Source organism: Carassius gibelio, chromosome A16 (assembly GCF_023724105.1).
Source record: "Carassius gibelio isolate Cgi1373 ecotype wild population from Czech Republic chromosome A16, carGib1.2-hapl.c, whole genome shotgun sequence".
In the NCBI taxonomy this organism is placed as follows: domain Eukaryota; kingdom Metazoa; phylum Chordata; class Actinopteri; order Cypriniformes; family Cyprinidae; genus Carassius; species Carassius gibelio.
Window position 1 is genome coordinate 12,555,236 of NC_068386.1, and position 18,285 is coordinate 12,573,520.

Here is an 18,285-nt window from a genome sequence, read left to right on the forward strand (position 1 = left end):
TCTCTTATTAGGCAAGCCCCTCTCACGTCTCACCACCTGACTGGCCTCCTTAAGAGTACTGATGCAGTAGTGGAAAAAGCAGGCCCTAAAAATAACACTCACACACTCATGCACCTCAGGGATGGGACAGAACATTTGTGCGGGTGAGAGGGGGGTTAATATTAGAAAGCACGTACAGTAATAAGAAGAGGGGAGACCGACCTCTTAGCATGCACCATTTTAATCTGTGACTTGGGATCTCCTCGTGCCCCCCAACGTCACACGAACGTAGCGCATTCCTCGGCAGGTCACACGTTCATACATACAAGCGCTCACACACTCACACCGCATTCCAGCGGCAGTCACACGCACTGTATCATCACTGCTGGCGCTACTGCCTCCTCAGCACTCTGTTCCCTGCTATTCCTGTCTGTCTGGACCTGAAAAAAAGACAGTGGTGGAGAAATCAAGAAAAAAGAGAGAAAGAAAGGTGGGGGGTATTCGCTCCTTGTTGCCAACAGGGTCACATTAGGCCAATTTACTGTCTGTCAGGCCTCCAGAGTTACAACAGTTCCAGATGATCGGCTGGGTTTGGTTCAAACCAGCACCGTGCCAGCTGACGTCTGGCCATGTGCCACTGTTCAAAATGAAGACGTGATGACACCGTTATCACTTTACATCAGATGATTAGATTGAGCTCACTGGCTCTTCTGTCAGTTCCTCTGCTCTCTTGCTCACAAGGTTCTTCCTAATTAATGATATTGACTGATCAAAACTGACATTCATTAAACTGCTCTTTTTATTTTATTTTAATTTTTATTAGGATATGGCCTCTGCTACGCATGTACTTTATATGTTGTCACCTTCTCTGATTGATGTTGTAGTGAATGCAGTGAATTCATGTGTAGGCTGTTAGTTGTGCTTTAGTTAGTTTGCGTTGCATATTTAAGATAATATTTTTACGTAAAGCTGTGTTTCCTGCACTGATTTTAAAAAGAGGTGTTCTCTAGCTGCTGAATCTTCTGTGTAGTTTTGAATGTAATGCAATGAAAATACAGTGTTGTGTGAAACATCTTTTTAATGTCCTTGTGGGCTGCAAAATTATTATCATACAACTCATGAGACAAAAAAAAAAAAAAGCTAGCGTGACCAGTGTCACACAAATGAAAAATGTCAAAAATGAAAAAAAGATTTCTGTCATTATATATAAGCAATGTCAACAATGATACATACCCAGTGTTCTTTGTGTGTGTGTGTGTGTGTGTGTGTGTGTGTGTGTGTGCGTGTGTGTGTGTGTGTGTGTGTGTGTGTGTGTGTGCGTTTCAAAGGACCTCAAGAGCATTGGACTTGGTGTAGGATCGATAGCGGCTGTCTCTCCATTGCACGCTTTATCAACCATATGATCCATTAAAACCAGGCACACTCCAAGCATGCTTCCCTAACCAACACACACACACACCCACACACACTCCCATCATGAAGTTGCTGCTCTTCTCCCACCATTCCACACCAGTTGTCCGCTCTGGCTCCCTGAGGAGAGCAGGCAATTCCAATACGGCTCAAACTCATTGAGCCATACACTCTAGCTACACTGCCAGACAAACACACACCGTGCACATGAGGCACGAATGGACAGAGACTGAGACCGAAACAGAAATACACCCAAACATCAGAGACTCACAGATCAAAGAGAGCGATTAATGAAGGAGAACAGCAATCAGCTTTCTTTCTGACTTTAAACACTTCATTCTGAACCATAAATAGGTGAAGGTGTCATAACCACGAAGGGTGTGAGCTATGGGAGGTTTTTCAATTAAAGACAACAACATTTTTTATTTTGGATTTGTCCCTGACCCAGACTTCTTAACTTTCCCTCTGCAGTACATTTATATAAAAAATAAAACATAAAAGAACATAAACATTATATGTTTATGCAGTGATTTTGCCTAAACTTTTAATAAATTAATACATAAAGAAATACACTTTGCCCAGTTTTGATGTTATTATACCAAACATTCTACAGAGCAATTTTACAGAAAACTTTTTTATATTTAGTCATATTACAGTTGTTTAGTTAATAATAGAGTGTTTGTATAGTTGTATAGTGTTTGAAGATCAGAAGTGACATCTTGCAGAAATATTTCGGAAATATTTGTAGCCCTTTATCAGGTTCTTATTCCAACACATTTAAAATGGTTTGAAGGAGTCGAGACAAAAAATCACCCATATCTATATGAATCTATGATAAAGAATTCCCATAGATGTCTAATGTGAGCAGACGCATGAACATTTAGGGTAACAATTCTGTGCTTCTTATCTATTTCTTAAGAACAGTGTATCTCCTTGGCACAATACAGTTCGTTATGTAAGTCCAAAAATGTAAGAATGCAGGAGGCTGACTTCCCACAGACAAGGAGTGGCTTGCTACCGCTGTGTCTCTTGCTCTACTTATGAGAATGTCACCATATCATCACCTCCTGGATTACAAACCCGTCCTCACACTATATTTCCCTTTCAAGAAGGCAAACTGCACTTGTGTTTTTATTTCACTTTTTGTATAGTTAGACAGTCACATGTCAAAGATTCTGCTGTAATGTGTGACACACCTGGGTTACTGTGCATGTAAATGCATTTCTACAGTGTTTCAAATAACTGTTGAAATAATGAATGGTATGAAGCCTGTTTTGTTTTGACAGAATGGTTTAAAGTGGGCAGATCAAAGCTGAGCATGACCAGGCCTGTTTGCACCTGATATCATCATCCATCTCAGGTGTTCCATTACGGGAAAATGTTTTTATATTGGCCATGTGTTACTGACAATGTTTAATAGCACAATGGATGTCTGACACTTTCATAGGCACAGTTTTAATGAACAGCATATTAGTATTTACACTAAGAATGCAGTGTTGTAACATGCGTTTCTGTCTACCTTCAACTGTGGTCTGAATCATCGGATCACAAAGCATTTTGGACCCCGTTTAGACCTGAATTTAGACCTGACCACTCCCCTCTCTTTCCTGTTCCAATATTACACAGAATTTCCCCAAGTGGAAGGGTCCACCTTACCGACTTTTTGGGGGCGGGAGACAAACTGTGCTCTTTCCTGAACCACATCCTCTCAAGATGAACTAAACCTGCATTTCCACCTTGACTTGCCACTGCCAACCTGGGATTTCCAAACAGATCCGCTCCACTTACGGTTTCCTCCACATCACTCCCTTTCACTTGAAATAATTGTAATTCTAATTTGAATTCTAACTGAAGGTATATAACTGAATTGATACAGAGAACGTGTTGAAAGTGGTATCACTAAAGGACAGTGGTGAACGCTTGACCGCGTGTGTCCTCTGAGGAAACGAGGAAACAAGTCTGTATATATGTGTGTATGAGTGAGACAGAAAGAGAAAGAAAGTTGTCTGCATTGAAGATGAGCCATATGGCCTTTTGAAACCGTGTATATGAGACTTCTGCATGCAGCTCTTGTGTGTGATATCTGTGAGTGTGTTTCTCTGGGGCTGTCCCTCTAAACAGGCAGTGGTTAGAGCTCAGGAAATGGTTACAAGAAGAGAAAAAAAAAAGAAAGAAAAATATATGAACAGAGAAAAAAACTGAGTCTTGAGCTGTGAACATGCTCATCTAAACACATCAGCTTTTCAGTGTGACACAGTCCATTAATATGCTATTGGGAACACATTTGTGTGGAACAAATATACTAATGGTGCAATATATATATATATAAAAAAAAAGTAAGAAAACATTTTACAAATATTATTTAAAAAAAATATAATTTCTCAAGTTACAAGACACTGTTCTTAAATGTGCTGTTGACTGTACTGTATATTTGTGTGTTGTATACTGTATGCAATTTTATGTTAATGCATTAATCATAAACACTGGATCTCGGCCTAAGGTAGCACACTGAGCCCAGTAGACAATTAAAACACACTGCATGAAATCTCTCATACACATTCAAATGCACCAGTTTCTGCCCACATGGATCCATTTTTAAGATGATACTGAATAATTCTGACTGCGTTGTTAGCTGTTGGGATTAAGAGTGAACCAGAGGGAAACCTTACTCTCTGTTAGGACATGAATAATGAAGAACACAGACTCGCATAGACACGGAGAGGCTGCTTCACTTGTAAGAGCGGGTCACAGCGCCTCCTACAGGCTAATCGTGATTGATTTTCGGTTCTATAAATAACAATTCAACAACTGCGTCTTCAAATGTATTTGTAGATTTATCAGCAAAAAACATTTCACATAAACCAGAAGAGTAATTCTGAAGAATTAAACATTTTTATTTGAGGTAAACTGTCTGCCCTTTAGCAAAAAAACATTACGACATACACTGAGGTAAATGACAAACCGTAGAACTGCACAAAGCGAGTCCCTCGGTAACTCATATAGCGTGCATATTTCAACTCTGTGTCACTACAAATATTTTAATAGGCACTTGCCTGTTCTTTAAACAGTTCTAGTATCAACCACAACTCATTTACGTTGAACGAACTTCGTGCTTGTATCATTGTAACATTACAGACCAGTTAAACAGCTCCATTTTCAGCTCAGAACTGAAACTCTATGCCTGGCCTGCAGATACAGATTTACTAGTTTCTGGAATGCCGAGAAACTGTTAAAAACTGGAAAGAACCCAATCAACTTAGTACAGATCAGGAATATACAAATATGACATCTACAGGCCTTTTAAATCAAAACCACCTACTTCGCCGTTAAAATATTAATATCTCTGATTTAAAGAAATTCTCAGCTTTTAAGATTACCATTGTATATATTTGTGTTGCAGAGAAAATCTGGGTTTATGGGAAGTAGCAGCAGGTTCAATGGAATTAGGGAAATAACAAATATTGCATCACGCTCAGAGACGGGTGTAGCTGGTGTGGTTTGTGCACCAACTCTGCATGTCTGGAATGCACATTTGCATACAATCCCTTTTTATGTCACAAACTGAAGATATGCAAATTACACCCTCTGATGCAAATCACACCCTTTCTTTTTCCCCCCACTGTACGTAGATGAAAAAACAACAACAGTGTTATTTTACGGCATTTTATTGTACAATTTTACATATTAGTTTGAACAAATGTTTAACAAAAAAAAAAAAGTCCTGATCTGTTGTGAAAAGAAGAAAAAAAACGGATGCTTTTTAAATTATCAAATGGTTGTAGTGGCTGGGTAAACTTCTGTGGGGGTGAAAACCCCTTGAAATGGAGGTTTTATAAAAGGAAAAGGGATTGGGGGTGTTGATAGTCAGAGTTTGGTCCAAATCCAATGGCTTAAGATTCAGTGACAGGTTTCAGGGTCGGAGTCCAGAGGTGCAGGTTTAGGAGCGGGTGTATTTTCCCCAGATGTGCAGCATGAATACAGATGCTATAAAGAGCAGACTCATCACTAAAACTGGTACTGGACCACTGCAACAAAGGAGAAAGAGAAATAGATGGAATTACTGCCAAATCTCCTTAGGGTCATTAAATAATAATAAAGAAAATAGGATAGACCAAACTCAGTAAAGATTTCTCAAATTTCAGTTACAATAATAGGGGGATTTAAATAAAGTGCAGCGCAAATTTCCTCCCAGTGGGCCAATCAGGGCTGCTCATTTTGATCACGTGACAGAAGACGGGGTAATTAGGATTCTAAATGCTGGCCAGTTGGATACAGTTAACGAGCTAGTCGGAAAATGTGGGGCTTTATTAAAGGAGGAACTGTCCATCCCTTGAGTCGCTAGGCAGCCACGTAACTATGCTGACTGAAGGCCCACCCCTCAGGCTTTAATTGATGTGACCTTTTCTGACGGAACTTTAATTAAGCTCAAAACACACAGACACACGAATCCTAGAGTGAAAAATACTTCACACACATAACTCCACACAGACTCTCCTACTCTAAGAGACTCTTGACTGTAAACACTGCCACTGTAAATCCATTCTGACATGCTCAGCTAATGCGGACATATGGAATGAACAGATGTAACATTTACCATGTAAAACAGTGCTTTAAACAAAAACAAAAAAGTGGAAAAATTGCTCCATAAGAAAATACCATTATAGAAATTAGCTGCAGAGGCAGAATGGCGCTAAATACAGCAAACACACACAGCTGTAGGAGGGGAAACGGCAGGGGAGACATCAAATAAAGACGGAGGTTGAGCCCACGAGGCCAATTTCCTGTCGTTAAAATTTCATGTTTATCCTTATAAATGCTAAACCTCCCAGAACCCTCTGCCCCTCCCTTTCATGTCACTTCCTGTTGAGTTGAGGGAATGAATTAAAAATGAGCACCAGTGTTAGTTCTTTACACATTAATTCTCAAATCGTAACCTTAGTTTGTCCTTAAATTAAGAAATAAAAAAATAACATGATTTCATAGCTAGCAGACCCCCCCCCCCCCTCCACCCCACCACAGAGCCTTTTGTTAAAAAACAAATCATAATGACTAACAAGAAAAAAAAGACTGTATACAACATTACATAGCAAAATCTTATTACAAAAAAAAATGAATAAAAACAAAAAAGAAAACTGCTCAGCCTGTAAACATGTCTTTGTAATTCAACAATTTAAATCTAAATTGTCTGAGTGTACCTGTAATTTTTAATTCCTTTATTTTTACAGTTTATTTTAAAATACATGCCAGTTAAATATCAAAATAATTGTTTTCCAAAACTGTCCTCACGTCACTGTTTGTAAGAATTTTATTATGAAAACCTCTGCTAAAAATATTAATAACATTTTCAAAAATAATCTTAAGTTTGAGCATGTTTAGGCTCTCAAAAATGCGGTTCACTTTGGAGAAGAAATATAGCTACAAGCAGCAATGACAGGCCAAAGCCACCAGTGCATCAGGAACACCACAGTGGCATCAGGACAAATGTGCACAGCAGACACATGCATTTACAGTAATCCTCTAGGAGTGTGGTTTTAAGGGTTACAGGAATGAAAGGGTTACACTATAACATCAAGTGTGAAACACACACACAACAATATATAAAAGAGCTGTGTCCTGCGTTTTTTATGTTCCTAGGCAACCACCGAATCAGCTTGGAAAAAAACACAAATGACATCAAGCGCTTTTTTGCATGTTTGCCCCCCAAACCTAATAAGTGATTGGGCCACTCTTAGCAGCAACAACTGCAATCAAGTGTGTGCGATAACTTGCAATGAGTCTGTTACAGCGCTGTGGAGGAATTTTAGTCCACTCATCCATGCAGAATTGTAGTAATGGAGCCACATTAGAGGGTTTGATCATGACCCGCCTTTAAGGACATGCCACAGCATCTCAGTAGGATTCAGGTCAGGACTTTGACTAGGCCACTCCAGTCTTCATTTTTTTATTTCTTTAGCTATTCAGAGGTGGACTTGCTGGTGTGTTTTGGATCATTGTCCTGGTCGCGAACAGATGGCCAGACATTGTCCTTCAGGATTTTTTGGTAAACAGCAGAATTCATGGTTCCATTTATCACATCAAGTCTTTCCATTTCCTGATGCAGCATAACAGCCCCAGACCATCACACTACCACCACCACCATATTTTACTGTTTGTATTATGTTCTTTTTCTTTTTTCTGAAATGCGGTGTTACTTTTACAGCAAACGTAATGGGAGACACACCTTCCAAAAAGTTCAACTTTTGCCTTATCAGTCCACAGAGTCTTTTACCTAAAGTCTTGGGGATCATCAAGATGTTTTCTGGCAAAACTGAGATGAGCCTTTATGTTCTTTTTGCTCAGCAGGAGTTTTCATCTTGGAACTCTGCCATGCAGACTACTTTAGCCCAGTCTCTTTCTTAGGGTGGAGTCATGAAAACACTTATTCAAACAGGGCCATGTAGTTTTGGATTTTGTTTTCCCTTAATAATAAAAACCTTCATTTAAAAACTGCATGTTGTGTTTACTTGTGTTATCTGTGGCTAATATTTAAATTTGTTTGATGATCTGAAATATTGTAACAAACAAAAAAATAAATCAGGAATGGAGCCAACGCTTTTTCACACCACTGTACACTACCTGTTCCTCGCCATAATTTAATTTCCTTGCCACAGCCAAACTGTTCAAGATATGCAAAATCTCTTGGCTATATTGCATCGCCAATATGGTCTAGCTTGTTTTTTTTTTAAATCTCTGAGTAAATGTATTAAACATTCTGTGTGAGTACTCACACTTTAAGTCCTGGTGAGTCCTCAGTGTAAAAGCGCCACATCCCTCCAGTGCCAGCTGATGCTGTGGATCTGCCTGCACTGCGAGCACCACTGCTAGGGGCTTTCCTAAGAAAAAAACAACAACAAAAATCTATCTGCTTAAATTCATAAATTAAAGTGTCAGATAATATCAAAAACTCAAACTGAATAAACATGTCAAACGATTAATTAAATCAAACAATGATGATGTCAAATTCACAGGACAAAACACTGATTAAGACATCAACAGTCCACTGTGATTTATAGAGTTCTAACTAAACAATATCATTATGGGTCTGCTGATCAAATTGCAGACATACAAAGAAAGCTCTTTGATTCAGTTTGATGGTGTATTAACACCCAAACAAATCTGATCTTGTGAGGTCCTCACCTCTGTCTGACTGAGGTCCCAGCGGTGCGGGGGGCCACGCTCTTACTGGGGGAACGGCTGGAGGCACCAACATTTGTAGCACTGACTGCGGGTCCAGGCTGAAAAAAAATATATACATATTACTAGACGTTCAAACTTACATAATAGTGAGATAATGCAACATATAGTTTATAGTGAAGTTAATATTCACGCTAAGAGAATGTGTCAGGTTTAGACTGACGAGTTGGTGTGGCGTTCGAAAGAGCCACGTCTCCCAAACGTGAACGTGAACGAACCCTACAAACTTTGAATATAAATCTACTGGCACGTAACGAAATATTATCCAAAACCCCAATTCCAGTGATTAAAAATCAAATCTAAGCGTCTGCTTAGTAAATAAATAACAGAACTATGTTAATTATTCCAATAACGGTAACTGTACATTACTACAGAGCATGACTGGCTACCAGATAGCAATCCAGATATAATGGTTTACACGCGCAAAACACTTACTATAAAGCTATACAACTACCAAAGGCTGCATTAAGAAACTTACCATTTTGTTTAATAGTATATGCTTAGGACGCTGTGGGTAAAAAGAATGAATCTAGCTGACTGCCTCTGTGACTGAACTCCTGCCGACCAAAACCACTACAACAAGAGGGAGCCTATTGATGACGTTTCACTGAGAAGGCCACGACAGCCGTAGAAAGGACCCTCATAGGAACCCTTCTTCTTCTTCTTTGGTTGTTTAACGGCGGATGCGGACTAACTTAGCGCACTACCGCCACCCTCCAGTTAAATTGTGCCTAATCACCACTATGGTTTATATAAATAGGAACCCTTAGCGTGCCTGATCGGAATTGTGATCCAGCGCATTCCATTTGAACACATTTAGGCTGGTTTCTGAGCCTCGATTTGCAATGAAACGTCAAAACATATCATAATAAAAACAAAGAATTTCACCAATTGTAGCTTAGCTACAGAATTGATTTTGGGAAAATTCAAAGGCTGTTCAACGGAGTGCAGTGACGTGTCATGTGCGATGGATGGATGATGTGACCAGACTAGAGTTGGGCAGACATTTTGGCTCAATCAGGAAGCCAGTTTCACAAAATCGCAAGCTTTGAGCCATATATGATCATTCATACAGTTACAGTTAGTTTCAGTAAACGTAAGGGTACAGGTGAGTGCTTTCTCAAAAGAATATTTTAAAACATTTTGTATGGTTAACTGATACTGTAAGTGTAAACAAAACTATGAGATATATGTTGTTACAGTGTTACTGCTTAGTACTATGTAACTTAGCAGGGTAAATACTGAGTCTAGACTTATGTTTTACTAAATATATGACATTGAGAAAGAATACTGATTTTTTTTTCCAGCTCTGAATTCACGTGTCCAGCTGCAGACATTAAATATTGCAGGACTGTAATAACATAATAGAAGAAATTAGAGCTTATGACAGATTGTTGTAACACACAGTGACATGAGATACCTGATGTGATTAAGATTAATCTTCTGATAAAAACATTGTTAACCTTATCTGCAAAGCTCGTGTGTGTGTGTGTATTCTTAACCATGTTTTCTGTGAGAGATTTGCACCCTCAGATGATTTTTTTTTTTAATCTTGCATGAAAACACTTGTTTATGGATTTTAATTATTGATTTTTGGCAGATGTAAATTTTTTTAAATTGTTTTTCTGTTGTTGTTCTTTTTGTTTTAATTATTCTCATCTTGTTGTTTTGCTGTACAGTCCTTTGGTCTATTTTGTAGTGGAAAAAGAGCTCTATAAATAAAGTAGACTTGAGACTAGACTTGTTAGGAACTTATGATTGGTAGAATATAAAAACAACAGAAGTCTAAGAAATGTCTTCATTTAGATAGCTAGTAAACGCAAGTATGTGTGTGATAGACAGAGTTGAGCAGTAACTAGTTACATGTAACAGAATTATGTCATTTAATTATAAAATAAATGTAATTGTAATTGGTTCCAGTCACTGGGAAAAATGTGTAGCCTAATTAAATTACAGGTATTTATGAAAATGTTAATGACAAATGAGTTTACATCTGAATTATTTCACACTCACACACCCACAAACAGATTTAATTGATTTCTATCATAAATTGCAGTGACAGTTCTAAAATATGAAACACCAATGTTTCAGTAGTTTAATACAGAGAATATGACACTTACTTATTCAATAATGGTTTTATTTCATATTTGGGTTTATGTATATGCATTATGATATAAGATTAACTTTTTTTTTCCAAGGCATTGTTAGATTCCGGTGTTTCTTGTCATATCTGTGCAAAGATTTGATTTCAGAAACATTATAATAGCTATTAAACTATTATGATTTTAAATCTGTCTTTAACCTCAGAATGATCCCAAAGTAAGTCTGATTTTGTGGTGGCTGTATTAAAATGAAATTATTATAATCTTAATTCAAGTGATGAAGGATTTTGAACATCTGACAGTAATTACAGACGTTTTATGAAATGCCATGAAATCAAGAATACAATAGGCCTATTTGTTCATTCACTTTAAACTTTGTTTTAATTTGGAAATATGTACACATTTTTATTTTGATGGCTGCAGAACAAAAAGTTGGCATATTTACCACTGTCACACCAACTTTCCATTCAATTACAATGATTAATTGTTTGATAATTGAAGATAGTAATTGTTAAAGTTTTGCAATCCAAATTTTTGTCCAGTCTTGTAGTTATCATCATTGTCTGATTCTCCTTTTAATGACTGTTCACATATTTTCAGTAGGATACAGATACTGCAGACAGGTCTAGCCCAATCACTCTGTCTACAAAACCATGCTGTTGCTGCACATGCAAAATGAAACCTGGCATTGTTTTGATCTAATAACAATGTACTTCACATGAAAGATGTCATCTTGATGGCAGTATATGTCTGTACAGTTTCAGTATGCCTCCATGTCAATGGTACCTTTGCACATATGCCAGTCACCCATGCTGTTTGCTTTGCTGCACCACCATACCATGACAGACATTTGCTTTTGTTTCTGTTGATGATGAAAGTCTAGATGGTCCCTTTGGTCTTTGGGACTGAGAAGTCGATGTCCATTTTACCCAGAAACCAGTAGAAATGTGGACTCATCTGATCACAGCACACATTTCCATTGTCTTTTTGACTATCTGAGATGAGCTCGGGCCCAGAGAACCTTGTGGCATTACTGCATAGAATTGATGTAAAGCTTTCTCCCTAGAGTAACTAACAGAGATTCAAGTTGCATTTACTGATGCAGAGGCAGACTGTGTTAAGTGACAACGGTTTTCTGAAATCCTCCTGAGCCCATGAGGCTATATTTAATGCCTTGCCCTACACAGACTGAGATTTCTCTGGATTTCCTTAATCTTTTCACAATATTATGTATGGTAGTTGCTGAAAGACCTAAATTCTTTGTGATTTTGCATGTGATTTTTGATTTGTTTGACACCTCTCATTAAAAAGCTTTGCTGGCAAAGACTAAGATGTTCCTTTTATATTCAACCATGACACCCTCACCTATTACTTACTGTGAACTGTTTCAAAACAGTTTAATTTGGGTATTCTATAACCTTTTCACCCTATTTACAAAATACATTTAAGTTAGTCAGTGAAAGCTTTGCAAATCTTTACCAAATTCAATAAAAGAGAATTAAAAAAATCACAGATTCTTGATTTGATTGCATTTTTGGTGTTGAGCGGTGTGAGGTTAACCCTGCCTAGTTTACTGTAAATGTTTGAACATAACTAATAAAACTGAGACATGTAATCAGTTACATAACTTTAAAAAAGTAATTGAAACATTTACACTTGTTGTTACATTTTAAATAAGGTAACTTGTAATCTGTAACCTTCATTTCCAATCAATCAAGTAGCCTTCCCAACACTGGTGATAGATTACTAGAATTTCTGTACTGCAGCAACTGGAAAATCTACTTGCTTTGTTTTGAGCTTGAAAATGAGGTGAAAACATTAATTTGACCCCCTTTTGACTGAGCAGGTTGTGGTCGGGACAGGGTGGTTCGGGTGGTGTTCCTGCACCCTGATCTGGGTATAGGTGGAGCAGAGCATCTGGTGGTGGATGCAGCTATAGCTCTGCGCTCTCGTGGATGCGGCGTTCAGATCTGGACGGCACACTATGACCCCCAGCATTGCTTCTCTGAGACGCTTCCACCTGACCTGCCCGTGGTGTGTGTGGGTGACTGGCTTTCCACCAGCATGCTCTGTGTGTATACCTGCGCATGATCTATGTAACACTCTATCTTGTACTTTTAGTGGGGAGGAGTTTGATGCTGTTTTCTGTGATCAGTTAACTACTAATGCTACTAACACTGACTGCTAAGTATCAGTGTCATTTTAGTATTATTTTTTATAATATTAAAGTATTTATTAATATTTTGTATCTTTTATTCTGTGGCTTTTTTATTTCAGTTTTAGTAATTTTTAAGAAATAAACTTATTTGTTTTAGGTAGTTGCAACAGCAACATTTTATCCAATATTTTATTTTATTTTATTTCAGCCTGACAGCACTGCTATTTTTCAGTGATGGACTTTAGCAAAGTATTAAGAAACATTTTCGAACATAATATCTAACTTCTTCTGTGATAACATTGCTAGTACAAAATAATAATAAATGAATTTTATCATTTTAATAATTAAATAATAATAATTGAAATAATATTAACTTACGAACTTATTTTATTATATGAGAAGGAGGAGCTAAGAAATGCATTATACATTGACATACATTTACATTCATGCATTTGGCGCAGATGCTGTTATCCAAAGAAACACTGAATTGCAAGCATTTATTTTTATTTTTTATTTTATGCATTCCCTGGGAATCAAACCCATAACCTTGGTGTAGCTATCGCCATGCTACAGTTTGAGTTACAGGAAAGCCATCAAGACATAATATATGACCACAGTATAAAAGATGCTATAAACATTGGTCAAGTAAAAAGTTTAGTAGACCATACAATGCTGTGATTGACCAGTCAGAATCAAGACAATTGTTATCCTAACAACCACAAACCTTCTCCCTCTTTCAGGTTTCAGCATGTATCCCCTTTTGGGGTTTGGCACGCCACATTTTCCTGAACAACTACTGACTCTCTAAAGCAATTACTGACCAACTACTGAATATGCTCTGAAGCGCATATATCGCGGCCCCATCGACTGGTTCGAGGATCTGACCACAGGTATGGCCGACCGCATTTTGGTCAACAGCCAGTTCACTGCAGGAGTCTTCAAACAGACATTCCCCAAACTGGCTGAGATTCAAACTGACATCCTTTATCCCTCTCTAAACTCATCAGTTTTCAATGTTGAAGTAGAGGGCCTCAGCGGGCTACTCCCTGAGGGACAGAGCCTCATCTTTCTGTCAATCAATGGCTATGAACGCAAAAAGAACTTGCCATTGGCTCTACAAGCGTTAGCAGCCCTGAAGGAGCATCTGTCTGCGGGGGAATGGGAGCATGTGCATCTTGTGATGGCAGTGGGTTACGATGAGCGTGTGGTTGAGAATGTAGAGCACTATGAAGAACTGCACTTACTAGCAACCTCTCTTGGCCTGGATGACCACATCACCTTCCTGCGGTCCATCTCAGATAAACAAAAACTGTCTTTGCTGTACAGCAGCACTTGTGTACAGTACTGTACACTCCAAGCAATGAACATTTTGGCACTGTACCCATTGAGGCCATGTACTCCCATTGGCCAGTTATTGCTGTTAACTCAGGTTAACCCATGACAAAACAGGCTTCCTTTGTGAATCCACCCCTGAGTGCTTCTCCGACACCATGCAAAAGTTTGTAACAGACCCTAAGCTCAAGCAGCATATGGGACAGGCTGGAAGAGAGCGGGTACAGCAGCGCTTCTCGCTACAGGCCTTCACCGAGGAGCTCTACAGTCACATCATAAACCTTACCCAATAACCAATTATGACATAATAAAGGCCATTTCGCTTCGGACCAGCACACGGATGCATTCTACCAGTCTGGTTGCCATGGGGCGACTAATGAAAGCATGTCGTCTATAATGAAAGAAAAGAGCAGTGGGAGTTAACATGGCTTAAAAGTTCAATACAAGCCTTGAAGAATGTGGAGCACTCGTCTGACCGAGAGGTTAATGAATTATCGTACACTAGCCACATTGATCAAGCATATCACTGCATGGCCTGAGTCCATATATGTGTGTGTGGGGGGGGGGGAGGTTATGCCAAAGGCCTATTAGAGAGTTTCTCAGGCAGAAATCAATAGAGAAGTTTTCTGTGCCCTGCTCTGTTCACCAGTGTCTCTGCTTTTGTCTAGTGATAACAATGGAGGAAGCTAAGAGCCTTAAACTAAAGAAGCTCATAACAAGTTTGTATGAGTAGAAAAACAACAAGTTTTCCTAGGACACTGAAGGTCATATGCTGTATTGGGTTTGAGGTTGTTACTGATGCTTGATGCTATTGATACAAGACCCACGCTCTGATTAAATGAGATGCTGCATCTTGCCTTGTTGTTTGTCTTTGTCTCTTGAAAGTTTTATTTTTGAAGGTATTGGATATAGGCTGACCAGACAGAACAGTGGCCTGTTTACTCTTCCAGAATAGGTCACTTTTGTGTTAACATTTCCATTTTAATTTCAATCAACCACTTTTTTTTCTTCTTTGTCTTTGAATGAAGTTTCCCAAAGCACCATGTTATAAACCAATTAAAGGGATAGTTCACTCAAAAATTACAATCCCTTACTCACTTTCATGTTGTTTCTAATCCTGCATGACTTATTTTCATAAAATATATATTTTGTATTTTGAAAAATGTTTCTTTACATACAAGAAAAACAACATGGTTCGGACTTTGATTTACTTTGTTTTTTTGTTTTTGGAAAGAAAAAAAATTCATACAGGTTTATAATGACATCATGGAATGGGACGATGATGCTGAATGGTAAATTTAACCCCTGGTTCTAAACCTGCACTCCATTGTCTATAACAAGTACTTTTTCTTTAATGCCAAAGATTTGTTTTCAAAACTTCCTGCATTTACAGATAATAGGGGTTAGATAGATTTAAATAACTAACTAAAATAATTGTACTAAAATGAAAGTTATTACATTTCAGGATTCCAAGCATTTCAGGCATCCCACTTTTTAACCAGTGCATTTACACAACTCTTAAAGTCTACTGGTAATATAAAGCTTTAAAAAAAAATAAAAAAACTAAATTAATACCCCTAGTTGGCCCCTAGTTGGGAACCATTGCTTTAGATGACCCCTCCACTCATATGAAACACTGAATATCATGCGATAACCTCGGTGCACTTGGGCTCGCATGCTAAATTAATAAGGGGGTGTTTTTTAAATAGGCTTTAATTCTGATGTATTGCCTCGCTAGCGTCACATCCGTTTTGTTGGCAGTTTGGGAGCAGTTTTTGTTGCATTTCCACATTAACACTCGATGCGTTAAAGATGAGGACCTTATTTTTAGCCGTGCACTGATTGGGTTTTAATCACATAAAAAGAGGGGTTATGGGGCCAGCGAACATGTAAATCAAATGGCCACAATAACAAAGTCAGAATGCACAACCTTCAAACCTTCTCTCTGTGTTAGAGTTAAAGATATTTAGATATGATTGTTGAATAGGAGAATAGAAAAAAAAAACGTTTTTGCAGTGCAGATGTGATGGACATGACCTGTAATTAATGGTATTCATCAAGCCTGCTCTTGAGAATACAATGAGCGAGAGATATTCGACTTTATATTGTTTGCTGCAGTGGCACATGAATTAAACTTTAATTTTCTCTAAAATAGCTCTGAAATGGTGCAGAAAGAGATGACACTAATTTCCGGTTGACTATTTGATAACCAGTGGTAAATCTTGTAGTAACAACAGTTTTTCCATATAAAAGCGGCATTAAATGTTTCAAAACAGGAAATAAGAATAATACCCTGATGGATACACACAGACAGGAATATCTCTTGACTGTTTTTGTATGACATATTAGTTTACAACTATTTGTATTCATAGCCTGTCTTTTAGTGTTTTCTTATATGAAACGCTTGCAAATTATGATTTTAGATTTTACAGCTTCAATAAAATATTCCTGTGCATTAGCATATATCTGGTTGGGATTAATGGCGTGCTGTGAGGGGTGGGCTTTGATTTACATTTGTGGTATAAAATAAATAAAACTTTTGCTCCGTTTTTTTAAATAGCAATCAATAACATCTCTCCGTGGCAAGTTATGAGCAAAATGATAGCCTCAATAAAAAACAGTTATTTATTACCAAAGATAAAGAAAGTTGCATGTCAAATAGACAACAGGTCCATGCAGGAAGCTTAGAAAATGTGATTTCTTTGCAAATAAAGACTACTGACAAGGATTAGTGTTATGGAGTATGACTGTTACATCAAATATAAAAGGAATCATTTTCATTCAGTTAAAAGTGGGGTTGTGGCTTTGTTTGTTTGTTTTTTTACCTATGGCAAAATGTAAAACAACAGCAACAACAACAACAACAAAATGTATGTAGATTCATGCTCAAAGGAGAGCTTTGCAAAGTGGTAAATTCTCTCTCTCTCTCTCTCTCTCTCTCTCTCTCTCTCTTTCTTCTTCATCTTGTTTGACCCAAGTGATGCAGGAAGCTAAGAAAATGTGATTATTGCTATTTCATATCCAGTGCTATAGAATATGATGGGATAATTTTTACAGGTAAATATGGCTTTGTGAACCAATGAGGCTTTGGAAATCATCTGAGTTATAAACGTTGGCCCAAACAAGAACACAAGATCTGCTCTGATGTAGGAATGCCGCGTGTTTATAGAGATGGTGTGTGTATGTGGTTTGAGATTGAGAACATGTGGAGATGCTCATTGCCCCTCGGTGATCCTGGCTGCTTCCCAGCCCTCAGTTGGCCCTTAATCAGGGAGCTGTCACTCAAACAGAAGGAGTGACACCACGCATATTCACCAGTCACCTGGGACACCCGATTAGATGCTCAGCTACCCCCATCCGCCCTCCTCAGGCACAAAAACAACTCCCCTCAGAGTCGACTACACACGCACTTAGCAAACCAGGCACTTTTGATGCCCATCAACTTCAGCTGTCCCATTTCAATCACTCCAGAAAGAGTAAAGATATTACAGGCGTGTTTACTGTAAATGCATTTTTAATTGTGCGTTTAGAACCTGTTATAATCAGGTGGACCGATTGCGTGACGCTGGCAGCGGTTGGCAGAATGACAGTGATGCCCAGCTGGAGATCAGCGCTCACCTGAGGAGGGGTCGCGTCAATCACCCATCCCGTCCTGCTTCGCGCGCGCCCCCTGACGCCGCCTATTTACCTTCAAACAAAAGCGGCGTTCAACTTGAAAGCGTTGCGCGTGTGAGCGGGTGTGTGTCGCGATGGCAGAATAGATTGAGCTGTCAGAGCAGTTGCTCAGAGGGAAGATTAATAACCAGCACAAACAATAACGTTCCCTCCATCACCATAAATATGCTAATGAGCGTTATCAATACAGCAGCTAATGGAAGCGCCGGAATTACAGAGACGGCCAAGAGAGAGGGCACGAGGGTCAGCCATTTATTCAAAGACCGCTCTGATAAACCCACAGCGTGGTCTCTCGATAAAAGCACCCACCGTTAAAAGCTATCAGCTCGCGAGGAAGACAACACTTCATTGTGCGAGTGTGTGTGTGAAGAGGTAAAGGAGTAGCCTATGCGTGCC

General features: G+C 38.5%; 1 protein-coding gene and 1 pseudogene across 1 annotated transcript; one reads left to right on the top strand and one right to left on the bottom strand.

Moving 5' to 3' along the window:
- Window positions 1-5,038: 5,038 nt before the first annotated feature.
- LOC128030663 (protein transport protein Sec61 subunit beta) lies at window positions 5,039-9,266 on the bottom strand. The gene is made up of 4 exons (XM_052618468.1): window positions 9,101-9,266; window positions 8,566-8,663; window positions 8,157-8,261; window positions 5,039-5,414 (listed from the first exon to the last, which is right to left on the bottom strand). Exons 1-4 carry the CDS (start codon window positions 9,101-9,103, stop codon window positions 5,327-5,329), a joined length of 294 nt encoding a protein of 97 aa, XP_052474428.1. The 5' UTR covers window positions 9,104-9,266; the 3' UTR covers window positions 5,039-5,326.
- A 147-nt stretch (window positions 9,267-9,413) lies between these two features.
- LOC128030664 (alpha-1,3/1,6-mannosyltransferase ALG2-like) lies at window positions 9,414-15,070 on the top strand (annotated as a pseudogene).
- The last annotated feature ends 3,215 nt before the right edge of the window (window positions 15,071-18,285 follow it).